Source organism: Phacochoerus africanus, chromosome 13 (assembly GCF_016906955.1).
Source record: "Phacochoerus africanus isolate WHEZ1 chromosome 13, ROS_Pafr_v1, whole genome shotgun sequence".
Taxonomy (NCBI): Eukaryota; Metazoa; Chordata; class Mammalia; order Artiodactyla; family Suidae; genus Phacochoerus; species Phacochoerus africanus.
This window is the reverse complement of record NC_062556.1, coordinates 78,016,766-78,038,354: the sequence shown is the minus strand read 5'-3', so window position 1 is coordinate 78,038,354 and position 21,589 is coordinate 78,016,766. Positions and strand designations below refer to the sequence as shown.

The following is a 21,589-nucleotide window of genomic DNA, read 5'->3' as shown; positions in this document are numbered from 1 at the left end:
CGGGAGGCAGCCTGCTCACCATTCAAGTTGCAGACGCAGCTCCCTGCTCAGGAAGGAGCCTCCGTCCCCAAAACCCAGGGATGACATCACTCTTTGGAGCAGTTCCCACTGCTCTGTCACCTCCTCCGCCAGCGCAGAGGGCATGGGGTGTACCCTCCCCCCGGCAGGCGCTCCCCAGTCCTCAGCCTCACGCCACATCCTGCACCAAGCAAAACGTGACTGGAGCTGCAGAAAAAGGAGCCACCTCCCTAAGAACAAGGGCCAGATGGTATAAAATGGGTTTATTCGATTTTGAGCCATAAATTTACCATAAATCCAGTAGCTTTAACCACAGAAATCACCATGGAAACTGAATGTCTCCCAAAGTCCTGGTGAGACCATCACACACGGTATGTTGACACTGACGGAGTCATTGCTTTGCTCTCAGAAGCTGCTGGGGGCTCACACTTAGAAGAGAGATGGGAGGGGCCCTCACGACTAAAGCACGTACCGGCCAAAGCTAATCTCGAAGTCTCACTTAGACAATGAGCTGATGGCCCGTAACACAGCACAGCAACATCAGGCAAGACCCTGGCCACCCGTGTTCAGTGACATTGGATTGCTTCCCTCCATTTCGAGGAAAACCGGCCTGGGCCGAGGTGCCCTGCGCACCCAGCACGAAAGCCTCCTAAGGGACCAGCCGAATGCAGGTGCCCGGCTCGGCCAGTGCAGGCCCCGCTGGAACTGCCCGCAAAGCTTAGTGCGAGTCATCCTTTGGTTAGCACGGAAAACGCACGCCAGTCACGCCATCCTCCCACCCTGCATGGACCACTTTCGAATGTTTAAAGTCTATCTGGAGAAAAGAGCTACCGGATACATCCAGATTCTCCCTTCTCAAATGAGCTTCTGATGTTCCACCAGCCCCACACCCGCTCGAAAAGCCCCAGGCGTGCGTTATTTTCCACATCCACAAACGCGCACTCTTTCTGGCTTTCTCCACTGCAGCCACTGCACATGCAGCCGAAATGCAGGCCGAGCAGATTTCAGACAAGGCTCCACGTACAAACCTGGGGTCTCCCAGAAAGCTCACCAATCTGCAATTCTGTTCACCTCCCCAGGCCAAACGGGCTCATGCTGACCGGCCAGGGAGCCTGGCAGCTGCCTGGCCAACGCCATCCTTCTGCTTAGGAAAAGAAATGCGGCGGCCACTCCGAAATGACACGCATCTCCCTAGATTCAGCACATGTCAAGCTCAAGATCGCAGGCTTCAAGGGCAGCAGCTCCTCCTACCAGTGCGCCTGGAAACGGCGTTTAATCGCTGCACCATTTCCTCCAGGGCCATCTCTTCATTTCTCAGCCAGAACCTCATCCTCCGGCTGCGCGCGGGATGGTCCTGCAGCCCCGCTTTCCTCCGTACCAGAGGTGCTTTAGGGTGGGGTAGCCGTGGGGAGGGGGCCCGGCAGCGCAGCCTTCCCGGGATTGGTCCCCGAGCCCCGCCGAGGGGGCGCGCCCTGCGTGGGGTGGGGGTGGGGGCTGCCGGGCGGAAGCGGAAGCTGCACGCGCCCGGTGCGTCCCCGCGGCCACCTGGGAGCCCCGCCAGTGCACCCCCCGCCGTCACCTGGGAGCCCAGAGTGCGGGTGACCGGCCCGTGTGCGCACCCCTGCGGTGACCAGGGCGCTGGGCGAGCACCCCCGCGGCCATCTGGGAGCGGGTCACATTCCTCCGCGGGGACCTCGGCTCGCAGCGCTTCCATCCCCCTGGCCACGGAGGACCGGCGCCGCTCGCCCCTCCAGCCCGGTCCTGCGCCCTCCCTCCCGGGAGAGGAAGGGGGAGCAGGGGGAGAGGGTGGGTGCCCGCCGCCCTTACCTCCAGCCGCCCCCGGGCAGGTGCAGAGGCTGCAGCAGCCGAGCGCGCCCTGCCCGCGCCGCCGCATGTCGCCGGGCCGCCCCGGGGGAGGGGGTCGGTGGGTCCGCAGGTGGCGGCGGTGCACCAGCCACTCCCCCCGCGGCGCCGCCTTCCCGAGGACGCCAGGCGCAGGAGCAAGCGCGCGCCCAGGCTGGGGCCCTGCGACCTCACCAGGGTTGGCACGAAGCCACCAGCACACTCGACACCTTGGCGCCCCGCGGATGCCAGTCATGGCGGCCACATCCCCCGACCCGCGAGAACAGCCTGTGCCCCCTGAGGGGCCTGTCCTTGCCGGGGTCTGGCCAGCCTTTGCCGTTGGCCTTACAGAAGTGTTTCAGGAGGGGACAGTTCCCCAGGTGGTTTGGGAAATTCAAGCAGGCACCCAGGGTGGACCCTGCTCAGGTCCTGGGGGGTGTCTGTCAGCAGGCAGCAGGCTGGGATGATGAGGCGGGGGGAACAGCGTCTGCCCCAGAGCTCAGAGCCCCTGAGACAAACGGAGACCAACGGCTGCATGATGTGGAGGTGACGGCCGCCCGTGGAGAGGGGGGGTAAAACCGAGAACTGGCTGCCTTTCCCTCCTACATCAATACCCACTGAATGCCAGCAGTTTTGTGTGGTCCGAAGGGGAGCCCGAAGCAGGGGGGGGGGGTCCCAACGGTGTGGCCGCAGGGCAGACGGTGGGCCTGTCCCTGTGGACACTTGCCCTGGGCTGCTGCACCTGAAGCAAAACCCAGCTGTGCCTGCGGCCGGCGAGCCCGGGCAACCTCCCACCCTCCCCACTGTGACCTCTACCTCCGACTTCGGTCACCTGGCCTGCGCCCCCAAAGTGCAGGGGTGCACCTGCCTTCACGCTGGTCCAAGGGCAACAACAGCCACACTTGTCTTCAGTCAAACTGGCCCCAGGCCACTGGGGTCTTGGCAGATACACCTGGGCAAGCCGCCTGTCTCCCAGGCACCACAGCTCCCCTGCGCCTGGCCGCCCCCTCTTCAGGCCCCAGGTGGTGCTCAAACTTGAGTTGCACTGGAATCTCCCCCAGGGCTTGTTCACCCCAGAGGGCCAGCACCCCCCGCCCCCCGGGTTCCCATCAGGAGTCCAGGGGTCCCGGGAATGTGCATTCGTAGCAGGATCCCAGGTGCTCAAAGTGGGCTGCACCCTGAGAATCACTGTCAGAGTCCAGCCCATCGTTAAACCAAAACCAAAACGAAGGAAAGGGCGAAACTTCCGGCCGTGCCGCGCTCACCAACTCCGGTTCCCTTCATCAGTTGGCTGCCCCCATTCCCTCCCAGCCTCCCTCCCTCGACCCCGTGTCATCCGTTCTGTTCCCTGAAGCCTCTGCTGGTGCATTTCTGGGACCAAGCCGCTAAGTCCAGCGCTGCTTCAGGGCGGAGGCTGCTGGCCTCAGTGCCCCGGTGTTTGCTCAAACCACCCAGATGTAATTTGAGGGGATCTGGAGCCATAATTCACCTGCAGATCAGCACACTCTGAGTGAAGCCGACCGCCCTCCCGGTGCGGGTGGGCCTTGTCCAATCAGTTGAAGAGGGAGAGACTGAGGGTCCCGAGGAAGAGGGAATTCTGCCTCCAGATGCCCTCGGACTTGGCCGCAGGGTCAGCTCTTCCAGGGGCCCCAGCCTGCAGACTTGGGACTTGCCGGCCTCCACAATCCCGAGAGCCAACCCCTCTGTCCTTCCTCCTCTCACCCGGTCTGCACTGAACCTCTTCTCGCTCCTTAAGTTTCAGCACACGTGGTGCTATCTTGCTAAAAACCATATAATGTCGCCCAAAGTACGGCAGTCATGACAATCCCACTCAGGACTATTGAGCGCTTGCTGGGTGCCAGGGGCCTCCTGAGCGCTTTACACAGTGTGAACTGATTTAACCTCCCCAAGGATCTAGGAGGCAGGCATTAGTGCTACCTTGTTTTATAGACTAAGGCACAGAGAGGTCCAGTAACTTGCACAAGGTCACACAGCTGGTAAGGTGGCAGAAGCAGGATTCAAACTTCAAAGCCGATAAACACAGACCTAAAAGCGAGTGTCTGGGATGTTCCCCTGTGGTGCAGTGGGCTAAGGATCTGGCGTTGCTGCAGCTGTGGTGCAGGTCACGACTGTGGCGTGGGTTTGATCCCTGGCCCTGGAACATCCAGGTGCCGCAGGTGCAGCCAAAATAAATAAATTTTAGAAATAAAAATAAATGTTAGCTTTAGAGAAACATCATGTATTCGGGTGAATGTCGTGCCCCCAGTCCCTTACGGTTGAAAAAGAGACAGGTGTGGTCCCAAGCCTCCCATGGCACCAGAATCTTGGCCCACGTGGCCCAGGCGCAGGGGCCCATCCCAGAATGCAGAGGCAGCGGCGCCCAGGTGGGGAGGCAGAAGTAACGTTATCCCTGGATACCAAACACATCCTCTTAGCGACCGTTCCGGAAAGTCCGCCCTGAAAGGAAAGTGAGAACAGGAGAGCTGCAGGGTGTGCAGGTCGGCCTCTGAGAAGCCGGTGGCCCTGAGCCGCCCTCCAGAGACAGGTGGGGCCTTGGGGAGGTAACGGGAGCCGCCAGGCCCAGCGCAGCTGCCTCCTGGACGTCCTGTCCCGCGTGGGGTCAGGGAACAGGGCGAGGCTTGGAAAGGACGCCCGGAAGAAAGCCACGGCCTTGGACGGAGAGCCTCGCCTGTGAGCTGGGGCGCAGGGCCAGCGGCCTTTTTACAAGGACATACTGGGGCCCTTGGGGGCCTCAGGACACACCTGCCTCTCGTGGGCAACGTCCCCCTGGGTGCTGACTCCGGGAGAGCGCTGAGCAGGTGGGGGTCCCGGCCCCTATGGGGCTCACTCCACGTGGGCTGACCACCAACAAGAACGCAAGCCCCAAGGGGATGGCACGGGCTCGGCGGTGGGCACGTCCCTCGGGAACGGACATGAGGCTGTGACAGCGTCCAGGGGTCGCACAGCCCCATTGCAGAGACATGCTCTGCACAGCAGGGCTCCCAGACACGAGGCGAACGGGGCCACACGGGCAGCCTGTGGATGAGCCAGCGTGTCGCAGCCACGTGGCGGGGCCACGCGGCAGGGCACACGGGCAAATGGCGAAATGAGGGCAGGGACCTCACGGCCGGGGTTGGTGCAGAAGCTCCAGCGGAGGGCAGCCACCAGCTCGGCTAGAAGTGGGGCCCCAACGGGAGGCCTGGCCCACCCAGGGAGACCCTGGGGAGGGGAGAGGGAGCCCAGGGCTGGGAGGGAGGGGGACACTGACTCCTGACTCTAAAACCAGAACTGAGCCTGGGAAATTCAAGTGAGGCTTTTTTTTTTTTTTTTTTTTGGCCACGCCTACCATTCCCCAGGCCAGGGACTGAACCCATGCCACAGCAGTGACAATGCCAGATCCTTAACCTGCTGCGTCACCAGGGAACTCCTGAACTGCAGCTACTTTAAGGACAAAAAATAATAGACAAGTTCAGGACTCAAAAAGTCACTGGGGGAGTTCCCTGGTGGGCTGGCGGGTTCAATCCCTGGCCTGGGAACTTGTGTGCCATGGGCACGGCCACGCCCGCCAGAGCCGGAGCTTGGAGCGAGGCGCCCAGGGCCGGGAGCAGAGCCCCCAGCAGCAGAGCAGCCCCTCAGTCCCAGCTCTCAGCCTGCGGCCAGCCCATTGGTGCCTGGGGTCACTGCTGCGTTTTCCTGGACCACAGGTCCTCTTTGCTCCGTCCCCTAGGACAACGGCTGTCACGAGGCCTGTGTCACTCAGCTGCCGAGGGTGAGAGAAGGAACCCGAGCGCGATGCTTCCATAAGGTCCCCGAAGGGCAGTGTGACCAGGCTGCCTGGCGTGCGGATGGCAAGATCCACCCACCTGGGAGCTGACAAAATCCCCAGATGTCACACAAAAGCACAGAAAATGAGAGCCCAGCAGACAAGCCAGGCACTTAAGGAAAACCGTGTCAGGTGTCCTGTTTCGATGGACATGCGCCCGCCGTCAGAGCCACGAGGTGGGCTGAAGCTTTAGGTTCAGCACGCCTGGCTTCCCAGGAGCCCTGGTCCCAACACACCTGCCCCAGCTCACCTGGGTGCCACCTTCTCCAGCCCAATAGCCACAGACACTGTCCAAGGAACGTGCTCAGGCAGCCGGAGGACAGTCGACGCCCAGGTCACTCGCGGCTGTCACGCGGCCCCACGCACGTAGGCAGGTGACCAGAGTCCAACAAGGGCGTTACAGACTCGTAAGCAGCTGTGCTGCACCCTCGGGCTTTGGGGTGCGTGTCTGGAAGCACGGGCAGAGACGCGGCAGTTCGAAAAGGCAAAATGCTGACTGCTCTCCTCTCGTCACGGGAACCTCAGTTCAGGGTCTCAGGACAGAACCTCCCATCAGAGCAGCGACTCCGACCCTCGGGGTCAGGGCACAGCGCCAGCGGCACGACCCCGCGCCTGTGTTTGGCTGTTCATTCGCCCCGGTAACCGTGCCCCCTGGAAGGAGGAAAACGGAGCAAAAGGCTGCAGCATCGGCTGTGTTCCTTCATCTCAGATCCCTTCTAAGAAACCAGGTGAGACTATGCGCACACACGCCGTCGGCCTCGGAGGGCCTGGCGGGGCCCCGGCTGGGACGCGAGGCCGCGTCCAGCTCAGTTCTGCAGCTCGACTTGGTTTCATTCTCCGAGGCCCTGGGGCTCGCCCGCCTGTGCCCCCGGAGGCCCACACGTCAGGGTGTGTGCACGTGGCCGCCCCAGCCGCGAGCCTGGATCCGGGCCTCCAGGGGGACCCTCCCCACAGAAAGTCGCGTGCTGGAAGGGCTGCAGGGACGGGAGCGGCCCTGTGGAGACTCCGCCTGGCAGCGTGGGGCAGGGGCTGGGTCCCAGAGTCAGCTACCTGCCTCAAGTCCCAGCTTGGCTACTTCCAGGTGGGTGACTTGGAGAAATCACTGCTCACACCCTGCCTCGGTCTCCCCATCTGTAAATGGGGCCCGCAATGCCCTTCCATCCCTGGGTGGTTCTGAGAATTAAATACGTGGACATGGTTAGAACAGCGCCTGGCACGTGGTACCCACCATGTCCACATTAACAAGCATGTAATACCCAGAGTCAGCCACGAAAGCCAGGACAGGCTGCTGGCCGTGTCCCCGGGTTCAGGGTGTCCTAGGGGCCCTGGGCTCCCCTGACCCATGGTGGCGAGGCCCGGCACGGATGCAAGGTTGCCTGTGGGTCCATTTATCCAGCGCATGTCTGAGCCTCCATGTCTGACGCCCAGGTCATGGCTGTGTCCCCTTAATGCCGGGGTCTGAGGAGGCAAGGCCCCCAGACGGCGCTGGCCCGGCAGGCACAGAGGTCCTAGCGGGTGTGACACAGCGCAGCTCTACGGGTCCCAGGACCACCTCCTCACACAAGCCGGCAGATACGAGCAAAGCTGGGCGCCCAACCTGCAGCAGCACACAGACCCAGGAGCCTGGCACCCCCCCCCGAGGCCCAGCTCCCCCAAACCAGAGTCTGGGGGTGGGCAACGCAGGGAGAGGCTCAGGCCATGGAGAATGGTGGTCAGAGGGGACCAGCCTCCACGCGGCCTCTGTGGATTCCAGATGAGGCCGGCGGATCAGGAGGGTTGGAGGAAGGGTGACAAAAAATTTTTTTTGTCTTTTTTGTTGTTGTTGCTATTTCTTGGGCCGCTCCCGCGGCATATGGAGGTTCCCAGGCTAGGGGTCTAATCGGAGCTGTAGCCGCCGGCCTACACCAGAGCCACAGCAACTCGGGATCCGAGCCGCACCTGCAACCTACACCACAGCTCACGGCAACGCCGGATCGTTAACCCACCGAGCAAGGGCAGGGACCGAACCCTCCACCTCACGGTTCCTAGTCGGATTCGTTAACCACTGCGCCACGACGGGAACTCCAACATTTGCTCTCTTACTTCGCTTTTCCTTTTCTCGTTTTTAAACATTTTTAACAGCCACGCCCACAGCCTACGGAGGTGTCTGGGCCAAGAACTGAATCCGAGCCACAGCCGTGACTTAGGTCAATGCTGGATCCTTGAACCCACTGTGCCAGTCTGGGCATGGAACCCGCGCCCCTGCAGCAACTTGAGCCACCACAGTCAGGTTCTTAACCCACTGTGCCAGGCGGGACCGCCTCACACATTCCCTTTTTAAACGGCTTAACCGGGGACGCGGCCGAGATGCTCGAACCGCACCATTAATGAGTTCAGCGCCGAGTCCGCATGACATGAGCACGTGGGGACAGGCACAGCCCTCACGCCGAGCTCCCTGTGGCCCCCTCACTGTGGTAAGAACACATGAGCCCTGCACTGACACGGTTTTACGTGCACGGAACAGAGCTCTCAGTCTGGGCGCTGGGCAGATCCTGAACACCACCCCCCACCCCTCCTGAGCCTCCCCCACCCTCCACCCCCCTGGCACCCGAGGCCCCTCCGCCCACCAGGGGTCAGCTGCTCCTCAGGACACAAGCTGCGCCCCAGACCTGCGTGTAACTGTCGCCTGCTGGGTTCTCCCTGGAGGTGGATGGGACGTTTGAGTGGAGAGGAAGCCACTAACAATAGGGCTGCGATGGGACCGATAAGGGGCCTTTTCTGAGTGGCACCAGGCGGGGCGGGCAGACGGCTGTTTACACTCCGGCGCTGCAGGACTTTGGTCCAAAACCACAAACACTGGAGGATGCGCCAAGCTGTAATTAGGAAGTGGGTTTATTCCTTTGTTTAGAAAATTAATAGTAACACATTTAAATTTGATTTTAGCCTACGTTTTCCGATTCTCCGCACCCCAAATCTGCAAAACAGAAACGGCCCAGAGGAGGGGCTCGGGCGCAGGTTCTGCAGGACCCGGGTCCCTGGGCCCAGAGCCTCTGGGCTGGGACGCGGGAGAGGCGTCCTGAGGAAAACGGGCTTCCTCACGTCTCTCCCCAGGGACCCGGCAGGAAAAGATGACGCAGGAAGCGCCTCATGGCCGAGCTCTCCAGGAAACAAACCCGGAGGCCGGTGCGTATGTGAAATGCACCAAGTGACACCAGCAGCACCGACCACCGTGGAGCAGTGGGGGAGGGCGGGGAGGGCAGGGGGCTCACGTCCAGCCCCGGCCGAGGCTCCCACAGCAGGAGCAGTGGCCGTGGCCTTGGAATCGCGGGGCCTCCTCCTCCTTTGTCTGGTGTGGACTGTTTATACACGCACCCGATCCAATCTCAGAAATGTCATTTATTCAAGCCTTAACTTAGAGGCAGTGTTTTCCAAGCGCACCACCAAGGCCACTGAAACTGGGTTAACCTACCTGGACATGTACTTAAGCATGAAGGTCTGGAGCACCCGCCGTGGCGCAGTGGCTAACGAATCCGACTGGGAACCATGAGGTTGCGGGTTCGAGCCTTGGCCTCGCTCTGTGGGTTAAGGATCCGGCGTTGCCGTGAGCTGTGGGGTAGGCTGCAGACGCAGCTCGGATCCCGCGTTGCTGTGGCTGTGGCGTAGGCCGGCGGCTACAGCTCCGATTTGACCCCTAGCCTGGGAACCTCCATGTGCCGTGGGTGCAGCCCAAGAAATGGCAAAAAAAAAAAAAAAAAGTAACTCTGGGGACATGCAACTCTGCAGCAAATCCTTATTTTAAGCCAGTCAAGGTCAAAGCTACCTGAAAGGAAGGCTCCCTCCCTCCTTCCCACTTCAAGCACGACTCCACACCTTGGCAGAGCCCTTCCAATGCAGCACATGCGTGGGAGCTTCCTGGCAGTGAGTAAAGAGGGCTGGGGATTAATTTCATTTTTTAAAAAGACAACATAGAGTCACGGGCAGCTATAAGAAATAATCCAGAGAGGTTTCTCCCCCCACCCCAACGATTACAAGGTGCAAAACGACAGCAGGAGGTCACAACTCAGACACGGACGCCAACGCAGCCACACTCAGGCCTCCCCATCACCACACGGTCCCCTCACGGACACCCGCCTCCCCCACCCCCTCCTGAACCCTGGCGAGCAGGCGTCTGTCCTCCACCTCCATAGAGTCGTCACTTCAAGAGTGTTCTCTAAATGCTCATAACCTCATGGGATTGGCCCTCACTCAGCCTGACTCCGGGACGCACCCGGGGGCTTCGTGAACCTGCTTGACAAGCAGTTCGCGTCCCCGGAGTAGAGGGACCACAGCCTTTTCTGACCGTCCACCCTCTCCAGATTTTGGCTCCTCTGAATAAAACTAATCTAAACACGGATGCACGCGGATTTGTGCGAATGGGTTTTCCTTTCTCTGGGATAAACGCCCAGCAGTGCCACTGCCGGGTCGGAGGAGAGCTGCAGGTCCGTTTGAAAAGACACTGGCGGTCGGTTCCAGACGCCTGGAGCCCCAGCAGCAGCACAGACGCCCAGCTTCTCAGCATCCTCGCCAGCGCTGGGCACCGGGCGCTGCCATCCTCTAGTGCCGCCGCCCTGCCAGGTGAGGGGCGGACCTGCAGCCACTCGCCACCTGGTGGGGCTGCACCGCCGGCCGCACGCGCTGCTCACCTGTTTCCCGTTTTCTGGCTGGACCGCCTGCTCTTCGCTCTTCGGCTGCTGAGGCCCCAGGTCCTTTTATCTGATGGAGACGTTTTACTTCAGCGACTGTGTTTTCGTTTCTGAAATTTCATTTTCTTCTCCTACTTCGTGGCTGAGCTGTCTTGTTTTCGCTTTCCTTTTTATTTATTTATTTATTTATTGTCTTTTTGCCATTTCTTGGGCCGCTCCTGCGGCATGTGGAGGTTCCCAGGCCTGGGGTCGAATTGCTTTCCTTTTTAAAGCAGGTCTGCCATCGCTTGGGGACGCGTCCGTGGTGGCTGCTTCAGCCCTGTGCCAGACGGGCTTGCCAGCCCTCTCCTCTCTGTTGCATCTGCTGTTTTTCACGGAGCTTGAGATTTTCCTGGTTCCTGATGGGGCTGGTTTTCAGTGGAAACGTGAACGTTTTCATATCATGTTACGAGACTGTATTTTAAAAACCTGCTGTTCTGGCTGGATTCCTCGGGTGCCCCAGGGTGGGGGGGGCAGGGAAGGGACAGAGCTGGGTTCCCGCCACTGACACTCAGGGCCCCGCCAACAGCTGGGGCAGAGGGTGGGGGTCCTGGCTACCTGCTAGGCCGGGAGGGTTTGGGGTGCCCTGCTCTGTTCCCCAAGTGTTCCCACTGTGACTGTGGTGGGCTGGCCTCGTCCCCTGCAGGGTGATGACAGTCCTGGATCCACTAGGCTGCCTCTGAGTCCCACAGCGGGGAGGGCATCCAGGGCCCACGAGGTCCCCACACACTGTCTGCCCACGTGATCCTCTCATGCGGTCCCCCTACGTGGGCTCCGCCAACCTCAAGTGTCGGCATGGGGCTCGTCACCACCCCGTGGGTGGAAGTCAGTCTCTGCCACCCCGAGAACACAGCAGAGCCCAGGCCGCTTCTCAGGGAGGGGTCTAGGCTCCACGGCCTTCGGAGCCAGAGTGGGGGCCGCAGTTTTCCCGTGGTGTCTGGCTGGGGCAGAGTAGGCATCATTCAGAAGTTTCTGTCCTTCCTTTTCTGGCTTTGGCGGCAAGAGCAGGCTTTGGTGGGGACTTTTCTGAGGTTTTTTCCTGCTGGTGTTTCTGGCTGCTGGTCCCTCCAGCTCTGGCCTGCGGTTCCTGAGGCAGAAGAAGACCCGGGACCTGCCGCTGTGTCTTCCCGGGCCCTGGGGTCCCTGGCTGGTCTCCTCCTTGGAATCACGTTACCTCTGCCACGTGTAAAGCTCAGAGGGGTTGCTTGGTGGGGCCAGGAATGGCCTGCTCCACCTTCCCGGACGTGGGCTTTCGTGGGTTAATCTTTAAAGTTAGGTCAGGGGAAAAGCATCCTTCTGACTCACTGGGCTCTGATGCCTCCTCACCCTGGCCCGGGTGAGTTCAGTCAGGAAAACTCTTGAGACAACAGAAGGGGCAGCCTCTCAGTTTCCCACATAAAAGGGGCCCTTGACCTTGAGGAAGCCTCCAGCCCATGCCCTGGCAAACTCGTGGGTCAGGAGGAAAAAGCACTTCAGACCACAGGAGACATCTCCTCCCTCCCGGCAGGGCGGCTGGGCAGGCACAGAGAGGTGCCAGAAGCGACAGGGGTGGCTGCTGGGGGCGATGTGACGGCAGCCCCTCCACCCCGGTCCACACCTGAGAGCGGCGAAGGCACAGCCAATGGGTGAGCATCCGTGCCCACCGCAGCTGAGACGCAGAAAGAACCCAAACATCCACCTGCTGACGGGAAAGCGAGGCCCAGCCATGCAGGCTCATGGACACACTCAACACACCCCCTGAGGACGCGCCCCCCTGAGAACACGCCCCCCCAACCCCCCCAGAACACGAACCCACGGAGAACACAAACCCTCCCTGAGAACACGCCCCCCCAACACCCCCCCACGCCAAGAACATGCCAAGGGGAAGAAGCCAGACACAGGTCTGCGTGTGTGATTCCTCAGATAAGAAACGTCCAGAACAGTCAAAGCCACAGGGAGGAAGGCAGGTCAGCGGCTGCAGGGGATGCGGAGGGGTGGAGTGAAAGCCCACGGGTGGGGGTTTCTTTTGGAGAAAAGAAAGGTCTAGAATCAGATGGTGGTGGGGCTGCCACCTCGGAGTTACGAACAACCAGTGACGGCCGTGAGAGGGTGAGGAGTGACCAACAGGCACACTCGTGTCACCGTGCTCTGCAGATACTGCGTTTTTACAGCGTGAAGGTCTGTGGCCGCCCTGGGCTGTTGGGGGAGGGCTGGCATTTTTCAGCAGTAAGGTATTTTTAAATTGAATTATGTATTTTTGTTTGATATAATGCTACCTGCACTCAAGAGACTAGAGCATAGCGTGAATGTAACTTGAACACGTACCAGGAAGCCAACACACGCCTGCGACTCGCCTGATGGAGGTGGTGCTTTACTGTCTTTGGCCTGGAACCGAACCCGCAACGTCTCTAAGCCTGAGCGTCCACGAGTTACACACAAATAGCGCCGTTATGGAAAATAAAGTCAACGGCGAACCAGACAATCCACACACACCCCAGCCCTCCGTGGACAGGGTCAAGCTCCCCACCAGTCACTCCCTCCTGCTTCCGGCGCAGCAACCCGGAGGCCGGCCTGCAGGTCATCTCACCTGCGTGACTCCCGGGCTGTACACAAGGGCCAAAGGGCCAAACTGCACTGGCCTGAAGCGGCCCATTATCCTGAGAGGCCACAGCCTCCAGCCGACTTTCCCTTCGCCAACAGGGAGGGACGCAGGGGTCCAGCCTGGCCGGCTCAGCAGCACCACCTGCTGGCGTGTGCAGGTTGTGCGGCCGGGGGACTGGAGCTTCAGGTTGTCCTGCAGGGGACAACCGCACCCGGAACCGTCTGTCCTGCACCCTTGGGACGTCGAGTAGGGACGATCCAAGCACACGTCTCCGAGCCCAGAAACCCTGCATTTTACACATGACCAAGCAGCATTTCTGCTGTTTTCTTTTCTTTTTTTTTCCTTGTCTTTTTGTCCTTTTAGGGCCACACCCGCGGCATATGGAAGTTCCCAGCCTAGGGGGTCTAATCCGAGCTGTAGCCACGTCTGCGACCCCACACTACAGCTCACAGCAATGCCAGATCCTTAACCCACTGAGCAAGGCCAGGGATTGAACCCGCAACCTCATGGTTCCTGGTCGGATTCGTTTCCGCTGTGCCACGACGGGAACTCCCTTTGCTGCTTTCATGTTCAGATACTAGCACACAGGTTTCAAAGTCATAATAAGTCAGGCTACTTCACGTTGCCCGAACCCCTGAGAGCCGACCTAGTGTCGACAGGCGGACACACGGGGACGTCAGGAAACCCCATCCGCAGCGGACCACGGGCAGCGCCGGCCCCGGAGGCCACCGGCTCCCCTGGCGCCCACGGGACGCCAGTGTCCATGGCGACCGCCTGGTGGTCAGTGGGAGGCAGGTCACCAAGGACACTCCGCGCCCCAGACAGACACTCAGGAAAGTGACCGGCGACAGCCTCTGTGATGGTGTCAAAATAATCCACGAGTTGCTCACGGTGGGAACACAAAAGCTTCGGGATCTACAGGGAAGGATACCACGAGCTGTCGAAGCGTTTGTAACGCTTAATGTGAGAAAGCTGGCCGCGACATCTTTGCCCAAGGGACCCGACAGACCTGCAGGTCAGCTGCGGGTGGCCTGCGAGGGAAGCTCTGTCGCAGGCGGTCGTAGGCTGTCTGGTAGTCCCACCCTGGCTGGGAGCTCGCCCACGCAGCCTCTGGTGGGCTCCGGGCCGGGGTCCCCGGGGCAGGCGTGAGGCCCTAGTTCGGCAACGCCACCCGCCCCGCAGAGCCAGGTTGCTTTGGGGGCTCATCTCTTATCAGAGCCTGGGGGTGATTTTGCCACCAACCTGGGGCACCAGACAGCGGCAGGAGACCTTTCCGGTGGTCACAACTCAGTGCTGCTGGCATCAAGCAGACAGAGGCCAGAGCGGTCGCTCTTGGCACTGCTGGGGCTGCGAAAACCCCCGGACCCCGCCGATCTTCGCCTGCTCCTCCCGCCTGGCTCCCGGGTGCAGCCCCTCAAATGACATGACTTGACCTTACTTTCCTCAGAGCGTAAAACAAATTCTCTACCTGCTGTTCACTGACGTTCGCAGATGCACCTAGAAACTGAAACTCAGTAGTGACACTTTTCTTTCTTCCACGTGCGTGATTTTTCTTTCTTAGATGCTACAGCTGCTGACACTTTGTCATTTCTGTGCTTGTGGCTCCTTCTGTCCTCATAGAGGGGCCTGGGTCCCCGGCCCCCAATCGGGGCTCCAGCTCTTGGCTCCCACCGAGGCCCAGGGACCCCTGCTCCAGGGAGACCCCCACGGTGCTCCTGCCAGCGAGGAGGCGGGCTCGTCAGTGTGTGCGACGCGTGACCTGGCTGTTGCATAAGCCACACCAGAGGTGGGTGTCTCACCCTAACAGTGGACACCAGGACGACAGAGCTGAGGTCAGGAGGGTGGCCGTTTCCCTTTAAAACCAAAGCAAGCCCCTTTCCTCCAGGACACCCCCGTTCCCGTGCCCGGATCTGGGGTCACGGCCCCACCGTGGACACAAGGCCGCTGGTTTTTACAGCCACTGCCTCTGTGAGATTTTATCCAACAGGGTGTCAGGAAAACAGTCTGCATTCCTGCCCAAGACAACGGCTGTCACAGGGCACGTCCCCTGCTGTTCTCCTCGACTCCTTTGAGCCTTCTTAAACTGGAGTTTTGAAGAGTTAACTTTAGAAACACAGGAACCTCCAGGTGCAATCAGGGTCCTGCGTCCGGCCTTTGCGAGAGACACCTAAGAAGCTGTTTCCTAGAGCAGCTGAAGCACACGTTTTTGAACCACACATTTCAGACTGTTTTCAGATGAGGAGAAATCTTTTATCAGTTTGAGGTAAACGACAAAATGTCCATGAACTTTCCGCCACCGGTAAATAAACCCCACCCCTTCCTGTTGGTACTTTTCCCCCAAAACCATCTTCCTCCAAACAAACAGCCCCAGATCAGAGGCTTTCCCCAAAAGCTTGTTCACTGCATCAAGAGGCAGATGCCGACAGGAGAACCACGCGTGTCCCGAGGCTGCCGTTAACACAGGCCCACAGATGACGCATCTGCTTCCTCGCAGTGCGGAGCCAGCGGTCCCCGGTCAGACGCTGCTGCTCCCTTTTGAGGCCATGGGGGAGGGTCTGTCCCCGGCCTCCCCCGGTTCCTGGGGGCTCCTGGCGTCCTCGGCTGGTGGGAGCATCCCGGGGTCTCTCCTGCGTCTTCACACACGGCTGCGCTGCGCTTTCTCCCTGCGAGCCTGTCTGGTGGCCGCTTTTATGTGGACACCGGCCATCCTGGGTCAGAACCAGCCCGCCCCAGCAAGACCTCATCCTTCCTAACTACACCTGCAACAGCCCGATCCCAAATAAGGCCACGACTGGAGGTGCTGGCTTCAGGACTGTAACCCATGTGCCTTGGGGGCGGGGATGACACAGGGCCTCCACCCGCTGCTGTGACCCTGTCACGTGGCCCAAAGCCGATGTTTGTTGGGAAACAAACACGCATGTGTCTGGGGCCAGGAAACTGGTCACACTTTCCAAAGGCCCATCAACACCCCGGACTGAGAAGTCGGGGGCTGCCAGGGGCCCGTGGGGAAGGTCGGCCTGTTCATAAGGTGGGGGTTAACGTCTTGGGGGGCCAAAGTGGGGGGGGGGCGGTGTGAGGGCAGCTGGGGCCCAGGGCGTGAGCTGGCCCCTCGAGCTGCAGCACCAGGCCTGTGACCCTCCAGGACTCAGCGACCCTGCCCCCGAGGGTGACGCCCCGAGAAGAACACACGCTGTTCCCACCATCCTCAAAGGTAAAGCCGGGAGAGGCCTTTAAACACATTCGACAGGCGAACCCTCTCGCCTCGTCGTTAATTGTCAACAAAGGAAGTTGGCTCGGCTTCCTTCCCTGATCAGCTTTGCTCCCCATCTACGAACACCTGCCTGGGGCCCCCGACCCTTCTCTGACCACACGTCTGCAAAGAGTGGGCCTCTCTTGTCACATCCACATCCTTCCTGCGACCCCCCACCGCCTAAACGCCGCCACGCGAGACCTAAGGCGAACCCAGACGCCACCTCCTCCAAACACGCTGGACGTGGGCAGCTCGGGCGCCACGACGCAGGGGACAGCTCTGCGGACTCAAGGTCCCGTTGGCAAAGGTGCGTCTGGGTGGGGACCTGGGAGGTCCCCACACACCTGCTTTCTGGCTCCTCTGATCTCAGGTTCTCCTCCAGCTCCTTCTTCTCTTGCAGCTCAGGTGCTGGTCCCGTAAAGCGCCCCCGGTCTGGCGTTTGCTGGTCCTGCGCCTCCGCGGCCTTCAATGCGGCCTGTTCCCAGTATTTCCTGCAAACTGTCAGCTTTGCCCCCAGGTCAGCTTCTGGCTTATCTGCTTTGCTGTGAGGCACCTGGGCCTCCCCCCCATCTCCTGACATCTGCTGGCAGGTGAGTCCCCCTTTGTACCTGTCAGAGCAGAGGCTGGGCACACGGCACCATGTCCCTCAGCCTGGGTGGGGCTCCTCTGTCCCTCCATCCACTGAGTTCGGGCCCCCCCCCTCCCCTCCAGGGTGAGGCTGCTTCCCTCCCAGGGTGAGGCTGCCACCCCCCACCCCTAGCGTGAGCCAGCCCCGGGGTAACAGCTGCCTGTACTCAGGGCATCTCCCCTGCAGGCACTGAGTCTCCAACCCGCTGGCTGCGGGATCAGGTCATCTGTTACCTACACCAGGGACCAGCTCAGCCCAAGAGTCACAGTGCCCGGGGGTGTCCTGAACTGGCCACATGCACAGGCGGCCACACCCATGCGCTGCTGGCACAGGGGCTTGCGGGGTGAAGCTTTCTTTTGTGTTCTGCCTCCCCAGGGAGCACGCTTCTCTCAGATAACCTCAAAACTGTCCCCGCTGCCCAGAGCACAAATCCCGGCGCTTGCCCCTGCAGGCTGGTGAGTCTGCTGGGCGTGCTGGCCAGACCCTTTCCCTCAAACACCCGGCTGTCCGGTACGGGGACCTCCTTCCTGCCTCCAACCTCAGAAGACAGACAAAGTCCTGACTGCACAGGGGACAGACAGGTCAGGAGAGGTGGCAGAACTTATGACAGCGACCTCAGATGCTGGGGCCATGACATAAAATTACCTGGTGGGTCTGTTTGTTTATGAGAAGGAGAAACGGTTACCAAAGACGCAGAGTCAGCCATATGCCTCGACATCCAAGGAGGAGAAACGAAATAGAGGAACTCCGGGCCGTGTGTCTTGTGGAGCGTGGAGAAGCGGAACACGGCATCTCGAACTTATTTCACGGTCTACTTAATGTAACCCATGAAAAACTGCGCTTAGGGCTGCAGCGGAGGCCGGCAGAACGAGCGAATGCTCTTCCCAAGAGTGACTGAAAGGCCGCCCGGCCGAGCGTCAAAGTCAGATTTTAAAGCCGCCAAAGCAAGAGTACAAATACAGACCGAGGAAAACGGACTTCATAATAATTACAATCAGAATTCGAAGTTTATAGGCTTTCTATTTTTTCCTTTCTTTCTTTTTTTCTTTTTTTTTTGTCTTTTCTAGGGCCGCTCCTGCGGCTAGGGGTCGGATCGGAGCCGTAGCCACTGGCCTCCACCGCAGCCACAGCAACGCGGGACCTGAGCTGCGTCTGCGACCCACACCACAGCTCACGGCAACTCCGATCCTTAACCCACTGAGCGAGGCCAGGGATCGAACCTCGTGGATGCTAGTCGGCTTCCTTAACCACTGAGCCACGGCGGGAACTCTGGCTTTCTATTTTTTCAAAACATTTTTTCCCCAAAGCAAAACCACGGTTCCTAACATTTTTGGTATTAGGAAAGTGGCATTTCAATACAAACATTGCAGAGTTCCCAAGGTGACGGTGGGGCAGGGGCTGGGGGCGGGAGCTGGTGGTTGATGGGGACAGAGCCTCATGCCAGAAGGTGAAGAAGTTCCGAGGTGATGGTGGCGACAGCACTGCCACATCGTGAATGTACTTCGAGCCACCGAACCCCCCACTCAAAAGCAAAGTGGTCAATTTCGTGTGATGTGCGTTTTTCCACACTCAAAATCGGAGTGGTTTCAAAAACTGAAGTTTTGACACAATCAGACGTCATATCCCAGGGAGCGTCTAAAGCCGCCCAGGAGCATCAGGACCCAGGGCGACGAGCGGGACACGGGGCGGGGGGCGGCCCTGGGGTGGGGATGGGGGGAGGCTCGGGGTGGGGGTCTCCCCTACCGCAGCCCCTCACCCCCTGCCGGGAGGGGGAGCAGGCTTCAAGCCTTGGAGCTGACGTGACAACCTTCCACCGACAAGCTGAAGTGGGGGCCGGAGGCCTCATGGGGTCGGGGGCGCCCTGCAGGTCAGAGGTCAAAGGGCTCCAGCGGACCCTTAGGGGCCTCGCAGCCCCGCCCCACCTGGGCTCTCTCCTCGCTTCTTTCCCAGGAAAGGCGGCAACAGCGGGAAGGGACGGGCCCTGGAAGGACGGCCCTGAGGGCACCAGCCCCTGCGGGCAGCAAGCTCCAATGATGGAAGTGCAAAAATCACCTTCCCGAACCACAAAACCACTGGACGCCGGAAGGGCCATCGGCCTGGGAATGCAGGAGCCCCGGCCGGTCAAACAGCCAAGCGTCTTCACGCGCACAAGGGCCACCAGCCGAGCTCAGCTCAGAACCTTGGGGACCAGATGCCGTCCCCGCCGGCAGGCCAGGCACCTTCTGCACAAGCAGGCTGGGCAGGACTGGGTTCCCAAGGTGCTGCAGTGACCTTCCCCACCCCCAGGCGCCTGTGGCCGGCCAGAGCCCTGGACACAGCCTGAGCAGGCGGCCTGGGGACACGGCACAGAGGTCTCGGGTCTCACGCCTGTCCTTGGGCGTCCCTGCACGCACTCGCCTGGCCCAGGGGCAACCGCTTCCCGGCTTGGGAAGGGACGGCAACAGGCACTTAAATGCAGGCAAAGGTAGGAACGGGGAGCCAGCCGCTTCCCCAGTATGTGAGGGGCGAGCTCTCAGGTGACCAGGGACAGGCAGACAGCGTCCCGGGCCCGGTGAGGGTCAGGCTGAGCTCTGAGGAGGGCGGCGTGCGCTGCCAGCGTGTCCTGGGGCCCGGGCACACACTCGGTCACCACCTCAATCTGACGGGGCATCAGATTTGAGCACCAGCCCGTGAGGACCCAGGGCGAGGTTGGGAACAGGGACTCTGGGGTGCGCTGTGCTCCCCTGAAACCCAAACACGTTTCTCCTGATCCCACCCCAGAGCCAAGCTCATGGGTCTGCCACCAGGAAGCCAAACGACCAACATCCAGAGACGCACCACCCACCACACGTGGTGGGAGCCAGCCGGACCCGGCTGCCCCCGTGGGCACCCGGGAGCCAGGGGTAAACAGTCCCCCAGGTCTAAGACCCGTCGGTCTCCCACAAGGACCAGAGGAGCAACCCGAAAAGCTTAAGGACCCAAAGGCGAAGGCCGCCTACCTGTGGACATGGGCGTCCCGCCCCCCTGGTCCTGGACAAGCCTCATGACGTCAGAAACGTCCACCTGAGGGCCACTTTCCTCCTCTCTGGGCTCACCGGACCCTTGTTCAGAAGGACGGGTGTCACCTCCAGTTTTCTGGCACAGGATGAACCTCCAACAGTCAAACATGAGTCTGCAGAGTGAAAAACAGATTTTAAAAGGAACACGAGGTCTCACGGCCCAAAGACCCGCGACGTTTCTTTGAACAAAACCCAAATCGCTAAGAGGGCCTTTGGCGGTGTTTATTCTGAAATGGATGCGGTGCATTTAAAATTCAGTTCATTCTCCAACGCATCTCTGCTGCGTCGACGCGCAGCTGAACAAGCAACCTTCCTTCGTGACCGTGAGGCGGAATAAAGCGCTGCGCTAGCGAAGTGTTCCTGACTCCTGCTGCTTCGGCCCAGAAAACCCAGAGTTCCCCCTTGACACGGGGGCTCCAGCTGCAAGGATAACAGGCAACTGGTTCTGCCGGTTTTAATGTCACCGTCGACTTCACTGAAGTGGCAGACGTGCGGCACCTGGGCGGCCGCTCTCGCCGGTGGCCGAAGAAGAGCCCCGGCCTCCAGGTAAAGCGGCGTCGGCCCAGCTCCAGAGCAAACCTGCGCGGCGGATGCCGCCACTGAAGACCTGGCAAAGAAACTTGAGTCAAGCTTTGGAAGCGATCGGGGATTCAAGGAGACCGCTCGTGGCTCTATTTCAAACCGAGGCCGCGTGGCGCCGGCTGCCGGGCCAATGGTCGCCTCCGGTGGGCGGTTGGTTGCCAAGGTCTCCTTTCAGGACTCGGTCCTTGGGCACGTGTTCGGCTCATTAGCGCCCCGGGGGCCTAGGAGCCGGCTGGGCCCTGTCCTTAACGACAAAGAGGCACCTCCTTCGTCCGGGATGAGCTGCCTCTGGCCGCTGCTCTGTCCACGCGGGCTCGCGCGTCCTGCCTCTGGCCACGCCCGGCCGCCGGCCCCTCCAGAGGCCCTCCTGTTTCCATGCCTGTCCCTCTCTCCCTTCGCTGAAGCCCCTCGGTGTCCGGTCAGCCCGGAGCCCCTGGCCACGCAATGCCCGAGCTCAGCACGGTTCACGCAGGCGGCCGCCGGGGCCCGTCCTCGCTCGCAGCCCCTGGGGAGGGGTTCCGATGAGCTCGGGGCCTCGACCACCCCCCCCAGGAGGAAGGGGCTGCGCGGGGCGGGACACACCGTTCAGGTCCCAAAGGCTCGGGGGCTCAAGGTGACCAGAAGAGATGGCATCTTCTCCCCCCGCGCTCCTGCCGAGACCGCCCGGCCTGTGGCGTCCACGCCGCCTCCTTCGCTTTTATCAACGCTGCCGCCGCCGGCCAGTGAGGTGCCGTGACCCACGCCAATCTCCAGGTCGCTTTCCCGGGCACGTCTTCAGGCCCTTGCAATGTTTTAGCAAACTCGCTTGCATAACCCTGGGACGGGGACCTTCCAGGTGACAGGAGAGAAGGGAGCCACACCCCACACCCTCTCCTCCAGCAGGACCTCAGCCCCGGTCCCTGGTCCTGCCCCATCTTTCCAAGAAACCCGGCCAGACGGGCGATCCAGAAGGCGCCGACACGGAGCACAGTCTGACCCAGGGCGACAGACTTCCGGTGGCTTCATTCTAGTTTGGACATTTGAAAGTAGGAAGAAAGATTTCCTTGGCTAAAACAAAAGCAACCCCCCCACCCCGTCCTCTTTTCTTCCAAACTCTACTCAGAATTTCCAACAGGGGCAGGTTAACT

At 60.6% G+C, this 21,589-nt stretch overlaps 1 protein-coding gene across 8 annotated transcripts in view; it reads right to left on the bottom strand.

The window, feature by feature from the left end:
- The window catches only part of MCF2L (MCF.2 cell line derived transforming sequence like), a 97,548-nt gene that overhangs the window by 72,778 nt on the left and 3,181 nt on the right, over nucleotides 1-21,589 (bottom strand). For 5 of the 8 annotated variants that reach the window (XM_047756370.1, XM_047756371.1, XM_047756374.1 and 2 more), the window contains exon 2: nucleotides 19,821-19,993. In XM_047756370.1, the coding sequence (XP_047612326.1) occupies nucleotides 19,821-19,989 (169 nt within the window). In that variant the 5' untranslated portion in view covers nucleotides 19,990-19,993. Of the gene's footprint in view, nucleotides 1-1,269; nucleotides 1,461-19,820; nucleotides 19,994-21,589 lie in introns of those variants that run through there. The other 3 variants (XM_047756375.1, XM_047756378.1, XM_047756383.1) reach the window with 2 other exon arrangements.